This window comes from Octopus bimaculoides, chromosome 7 (assembly GCF_001194135.2).
Source record: "Octopus bimaculoides isolate UCB-OBI-ISO-001 chromosome 7, ASM119413v2, whole genome shotgun sequence".
Classification (NCBI taxonomy): Eukaryota; Metazoa; Mollusca; class Cephalopoda; order Octopoda; family Octopodidae; genus Octopus; species Octopus bimaculoides.
The window spans coordinates 3,885,026-3,892,573 of NC_068987.1; the positions used below are offsets into that span (position 1 = coordinate 3,885,026).

Here is a 7,548-nt window from a genome sequence, read left to right on the forward strand (position 1 = left end):
GCCTTCTAGAGTACAGCAAGGCAACAGTTACCTTGCTCTTTTGCCTTCTCCTCTGTAAGGTTAAGTGTCCTGAGGTCATCCTTCAGTACTTCATCCTATGTCTTCCTGGGTTTCCCTCTCCCACGAGTTCCACCCACTTTGAGTGACCAACACACACACACACACACACACACACACACACACACACGCAACGGGCTTCTTTCAGTTTCCATCAACCAGATCCACTCGCAAGGCTTTGGTTGTCCGAAAGCTATGGTAGAAGACCTGCCCAAGGTGCCACACAGTGGGACTGAACCCAGAACCACATGGTTGGAAAGCAAATTTATGGCACACCTATGTCTGCACTTGTATAGAGAGTCAAGATTAATTGGGGTAGAGTAGAGGGTAGGTGCTGTTATTTCTTGAAGTCAAGCAACTCCACAGAAAGGCTTTATTGTTAGCTTGAAATGTATATAGAGTAGTTTATATCACAATGTTTGTTACATTGGTTAGTTTTATTCAACTATGAGGAAGGCTGCCATTCTAAAATAAATATGCTTTTCAATTAGTTTTCTTCCTTTCTTTTTGGTTGTCAGATTGTTCCCATATGTTGTGTTTATTCGTATCTCAGTTGCATCCTTAATTCGGTGCTAAATCTTGGTTCGAAATGTGTTCCCTTCATATTGAAGCCTGATATAAGCTTTACCTCCTGTCTCACCCTAGTTATTTCAGTTATTGAGACTTTTCCAACTCTAAGAATGGAAAACAATTAAGTTTTGGAAAAATTAAAAGAAAAGTTTTTTAAAAGAATATTTGCATAGTATTCAAATACAAGGGGCACTTTCCTTGTTTCTGCCTGTCTCTGTCTCTCTTGCTTACTCTTGCGGGTTATATATATACATACATATATATATATTTATATATATATATATATACACACACACACACACACACACACACACACACACACACACATACATGTGTGTGAACTTTTGTATGTCTTTCAGCTTTTGTAATAATGATCGTTCTAACTGCTGCTTCTTCTCTTCTCTAAGTATTTGAACCCCTGAGACAAGCTATACATTAATGTTAAAACAAGTTAAAAGGTATATATTGGTGAAAGCTTTCTTCCAGTACAGGCTAAACGGCTGCCTGTCAGTCTGCTACAGCTATTACGAGTGGAACAGCCTGGCTGAGGTATTTACGTTCTTTACCTTAGAACAGCGACTTTCTTTTGATTTTGTTTATATTTTGTTAATGCTTTGTACTTCCATTTGAAAAAAACGAGCAACTCTCTTTTGAAATCTTATTTACACATATTACAAGCACCAGTAACCTAACTCTACTTGGGCTTCTCTTTTCTTTAAGTCTTACCTCCCTCCTCCACTATTTTGTTTCACTAACTCCCTTCCTCCTCCCGTCATTTTCCTCCACCTCTCCCTCTCTTTTCTCTGACTCACATAACCATACACACACACACACACACACACACATACACACATACACAGTATGCCTAAGTGTGAAACACCAATTGTACTAAATGTTAGCCGACTGAAATCACCTCTTCCATGTTGTCTAATGTGTAGTTTTATTTTTTATTTCCTATTTTTCTTTCATTTTCTAGAATCAAGATGTAAATGCAGAAATTTCAGGTCGATGCCCCATCCATTATGCTGCCGACTACGGACAAATAGAGATCATAAAATACTTAGTTACCAAAGGAGCCGATCTCAATGTAAGTATTTCTGAACCGTTTCCATAACTTGTAACTCCAAATCTTATCACTCATACAAACATTCTTTTACCAATTCCAGCCCCTGAATTGTGACCATGCTGGAAGGACCAGTACTACCACCAAAACAATTCTTAGTTTGTCTTATGTTTGGTTTTTAATCGTTTTAGGTTCTTTAACTCTTGTAATTCTGTCGCTTATTTCCCTTTGCAACTCATAAAACCCAATTGATAAAACCAGTTTTTTAAGACATTTGCAAATAAACACACCTAATGGAGAAATATTTCTCAGTGCTACACTTTTATCAATTTCTGATGTTCATCATCACCATCATCATCATAATTTAGCATTGGTTGGATGGTTTAACCAGGGTTGGGGAGCTGCACCAGACTCCAGTCTGATTTGACATGGTTTCTACGGCTGGATACCCTTCCTTGCGCAAAATATGAAATACAAAGTGTAAAAGTAAATTTCTCTTCTTCGGAATATCTTTTATCTCTTCATTTCACTCCTTAGACTGTGGTTCATGGCAGGACACTGCTTTGAAGAGGGCTTAGTCAAACAAATCGGAGTACTTTATATATATATATATAATTTTTTTCAAGTCTGGTACTTATTCTGTCATGTTCCTTTGCTGAAACTCTAAGCTATAGGAATGCAAACAAACCAGCAAAGGTTGTCAAGCAGTAGGTAGGTAACAAGCACACACACACACACACACACACATGTACATATATATAGACAACAGGCTTCCACACAGTTTCCATCTACCAAAGTCACTGACAAGGCACCGTTAGGCTTGGAGCTGTTGTAGAAGACACTTGCCCAAGGTACTGTGCAGTGGGACTGAGCCTAAAACCATGTGGTTGCAAAGCAAGCTTCTTAACCCCACGTCCATACTTGCACCTATTATATATATACCCTAATACACACACACTCACACACACACACAGTATGAAATTTTTAGTAAAACATACTGCAAAAACTAGTGAAATGAAGCAAAAAGTGAGTAGGTAAGTAGCTTGCTTCCCAACCACATGGTTCTGGGTTCAGTCCCACTGCGTGGCATCTTAGGCAAGTGTCTTCTACTATAGACTCAGGCCAACCAAAGCCTTGTGAGTGGATTTGGTAGACGGAAACGGAATGAAGCCCATTGTGTGTGTGTCAGTGTTTGTCCCCCCACCACCACCACCATCACTCGTCCCCCGTAACTTAGCAGTTCAGCAAAAGAGACCAATAGAATAAGTCCTGGGGTCGATTTGCTCCAGCATGGCCGCAGTCAGATGACTGAAACAAATAAAAGAACAAAGCAATAAATAAACAAACACGGAATCAAGATCTTGATTAGAGAAGAAAATATTCTTTTACTTGTTTCAGTCATTTGACTGCGGCCATGCTGGAGCACCGCCTTTAGTCGAACAAATCGACCTCAGGACTTATTCTTTGTAAGCATAGTACTTATTCTATTGGTCTGTTTTGCCAAACCACTAAGTTGCAGGGACGTAAACACACCAACATCGGTTGTCAAGCGATGGTGGTGGGGACAAACACACACACGCACACGACAGGCTTCATTCAGTTTCCGTCTACCAAATCCACTCACAAGGCTTCGGCTATAGCAGAAGACACTTGCCGAAGGTATCACACAGTTGAACTGAACCCGTAACCATGTGGTTGGGAAGCAAGCTTCTTACCACACAGCCACTCCTGCGCCTATATGAAAATTAACTTATATTCTTTTTAATTAAAAGAAATGTGAGGAGAGGACTGTCGCTTAAATTATATAATTAACAAGAAATTGTGTTAGAAGTTGCTAATAACTGTAAGGTCATCAGAGGTTTCCATGGCAACTAAATGTATGGTCTGATAAAATAAAGGTTTTATAAGGAAAGTATATGCGATCGGCTGTCTCAAGTACAATCCCAAAATTAAGCTGTTGGCAAGCATTTTTTTTTCCTTTGCACGAGTTGTCACATGATATTTTGTGAATAGAGCTTAAGGGATTAAGCCTTTTTGGCCCTGCTGATTCATCACCATGCTTTACAATTTTTAATTTTTTTATTAAATATATTCTATATTACTGCTATTACATGGTCCTCTATCCCTTTCTCTCTCTCACACACACCCTCGTATTCATTATAGGCACAGGAATGGCTGTGTGCTTAAGAAGCTCTCCTTGCAACCATGTAGTCTCAGGTTCAGGCCCACTGTGTGGTAGCACTTTGGGCAAGTGTCTTCTATAGCCCCGGGCCAACCAATGCCTTGTGAGTGAATTTGGTAGATGGAAACTGTGAAAGTCTGTGTATACATATACATGTGAGAGTGACAGAAAAAAAATGAGGAAGATGGTTGTGAGATGTGCTAGAAATAAGAGAAACCTCCTTTAAATTGCAGGCCTTTCTTGTCTGAAAATATTGACTTTTTTAATTTTCTCACTGAAAAGGCCTTGTGGGTTTTTAAGTGCAGAGTGCAAAAATAATTGACCAAAATCAGTCTGGTTGGGTAGAAGAGGGTGGGGTGAGGTTTTTAAAAAATCATAAATTTTCAAAAAGTATGTGTGTATATATATGTGTGTGTGTGTTTATATATATATGTGTGTGTATATATGTATGTGTGTATATATATGTGTATGTATATATATGTGCATATGTATGTATGTGTGTCTTCGTGAGGCTTTTTTCCCCCTCTCCCAACATGGATTTGTTTACATCCCCATAACTTAGCAGTTTGGCAAAAGAGCCCAATAGAATAAGTATCAGATTTTTTTTAAAAATAAGTACTGGAGACAATTTGTTTGAGTAAAACTCTTGGAGGCCATGCCCCAGCATGGTCACGGTTCAGTGGCAGAAGCCAGTATAAGATAACTGATATCTGAGTCATTCACATCTGTCCGCATATGTTGGAAGATAATTTGGTTTTCAGCTTCTTCACCACTTCCGCTCCCAGTCCTCTCAAGTATCAATTTCCTGTGAGATAGCATCCCAGAAAAACAAAAACATAAAAAAACCAGTTTGTTCAATTCACAGATACCGTTTTAATGAACTCAAGAATTTGTCTTATCTCTTCAGCTACCTACTGGCAGCAGCTATTTAAAGTGTCACCAATTGGCACTACTAACCCCATCTGGTTCACTGTAAAAATAGGTAACAAAATGTAAAGATATTACAGCCCTTTGCAGGTCAACTCCTAAACTAGATATCCTTATTGAATAAGGTAGCCATCCACTGAATTGTTAGGGGATGGTTGTGATAGGTTTATCTCCATCATCATCATGGTTTAATGCCCATTTTTTCATGCTTGCATGGATCGGCTGGAATTTGTTGAGGCTATTTCTCCTGCCCAGTTACCGTTAGTGTGACCAACCCTTATCTGTTTCCAAACAAGGCCATTTATTCTTATGTTTGTTGTAGTTTAGCCCTTTATCAGAAGGCCTCTGATCAACAACGCTTGTCGTGACCATCCTATCTTTTGGTGTATTTATTAGTATAACACAGTGTCCAATGCTTTTTTTTTTTTTTTTTTTTTTTTGTAAGTTGTGGTTTGAATTTAGCTGCTATTTCTAGTAGATTCTTCTTGTTGGTTCATTCTTCTATTTAACAAGTAGGGTCTGATATCAAACTTACTATTCTGCTGTGTATGTTATCCAATGCATTGTGAGTGATGCAGAGACAGATGTAGCTGATGTATTATAAAGACAATTTATGTTAACTTTTTTGTCACCAACCCATCTGAGACCACCCCTGGTTATTTGCTACAAAGTTCACATTTTAAAGCAGTGGTTCCCAAACTTTTTCGGACTGCTGCCCCCTTGACACCCAGGCCACATTCCTAGCGCCCCCATCCCAACTAACCATCACAAACATAGACCTCTTTCTAAAGCAAATTCAAAGCAACTGTATTTCACAAACAAAAACTTAACCTAATGAACCCATTATTTTGTTCAGTTCTATATTTAAGAGATGAGAAATTATTTACATTTGATGGGCATATGGCGTAGTGGTTAAGAGCGTGGGCTACTCACCCCAAGATTCCGAGTTCGATTCCAGGCAGTGACCTGAATAATAATAATAATAACAATAACATTGAAAAATACCTTAGGAATGAGAACCTAGGTTCGAAATTTCCTTAAGACACCTGAAGAAGGCTGGAGGGTACATCAGCTGAAACGTGTTAACAACAAATGAAATGAGGACAAATATCTGTCAAATGTAAATAATGTACATTCTTTTTTGGTTTTTACATGAATAGCTACCCCTATTATCGCCCAACTTTTCTTCAACGCCCCCTTGGATCTTTCCACTGCCCCCAGGGGGGGGGGCAATACCACCTACTTTGGGAACCACTGTTTGAAAGTGATCTAAATTACATCTTCCATCAAGATTTCATGTTAATTTATGCTCCAAATGCTAGTTTAGTAACGAGTTCATCATCCTCATTTAATGTTCGTTTTCCATGCTGTAATGGGTTGGATGGTTTGACAGAAACTGGGGAATCAAAAAAAACTGCACCAAACACCATCTGTCTGGCATGGTTTCTACAGCTGGATGCCCTCCCCAGTGCCAACCACTTTACATAGTTTATTGGGTGTTTTTTTATGTGGCACCAGCAGCAGTGAGGTCACTAAGTAATTGCAAAGCAAGATCTCGTGACTGAGATGGGGTGGGAGTCCTTTGGTCAGCCCAAGTCTAAGGTAGAAGACACTTGCCTAAAGTGTCACACAGTGGGACCAAACCTGGAATCATGTGGTTGGGAAGCAAGCTTCTCGCCTAAACCTCTTGTAATTTTATTTTTATTGTTAATTAGTAAATTTGGCTGAAGATTTAAATGACTTGTTAAATCTCCTTTGCAGTGTGCTAATGAAATGACTGTTCTTCTATTTTGCAATGTAGCGATTAGACAAACATGGAATCTGTGCATTATTAGCTGCCACATGGGAAGGCCATGCTGAATGTGTCAAATACCTTATATCCCAGGTGAGAACTAAAGATTTCTTTTATTTATGCATCACTATCTCTGTCTGTCTCTGCTTCATTCCATTTCTCTCTCTCTCTCTTTTTCTGTATGCCTCCTTCTCTCCTCATGTGTTTCTACACTCGCCTTTCAAATATCCCACATTGTATTAGTGTATGTGTGTACATATATATATATATATATATATATATATATGCACACACACACATGTGTTGTGGATGGTTTTTTTATTTTTTATTGAAACTGAAAATGTGGTTTGTCTTACTCTCAGGTCATGGTGGTGTGAAATTCAAGCCATGAGACAAATCCTTGGTTTCAGTTATAATAAAAAAAACAATATATACATATAAATATAAAGTACCCAGTGTTGCTCAGAAGTTAAAGGAAATGGATAAAATTTTTCTGAAAATATCTTTATCAGAATAAATATATCAGATGACGGGAGTATAAACGAAGTTATTAAAGCAAATCCTGAAATCAATCACAGTTTAATTTTGTAGAACATCTAAATATACAACGTTTTCAGTCTGTCCTTTAATTGGGGTACAAAGAAAAAGAGTTTTGGGTCCTCCAACTCGCGAACATCCTACATATAATTGCCCATGAGAGACGCAAAGTTAAGTCCAACAACATTGAGAGATTTGCTTATGGACATAGCAAAACTTAGTTTCACTGGGAACTGGAGCCGTTTAAATTCATAAGGGAGGTCAGATGGGATTAACAGGATCTGTGGAATGGAGACATCATCACTCTTATATTTCCCAAGAGAAATGGATTTTGGTGGTAAGGACTAAACCTCTTGTTTCTTTATCACAATTAAAAAAAGCGTTTATCTTTACTTTAAAATAAAGAGGTGGGGTCGTAGA

General features: G+C 38.4%; 1 protein-coding gene across 1 annotated transcript in view; it reads left to right on the top strand.

Moving 5' to 3' along the window:
- The window catches only part of LOC106874131 (myotrophin), a 26,890-nt gene that overhangs the window by 17,967 nt on the left and 1,375 nt on the right, over positions 1–7,548 (top strand). Inside the window, exons 2-3 of the mRNA XM_014921744.2 lie at positions 1,604–1,714; positions 6,601–6,684. Coding sequence (XP_014777230.1) covers positions 1,604–1,714; positions 6,601–6,684 — 195 coding nt within the window. The remainder of the gene's footprint in view (positions 1–1,603; positions 1,715–6,600; positions 6,685–7,548) is intronic.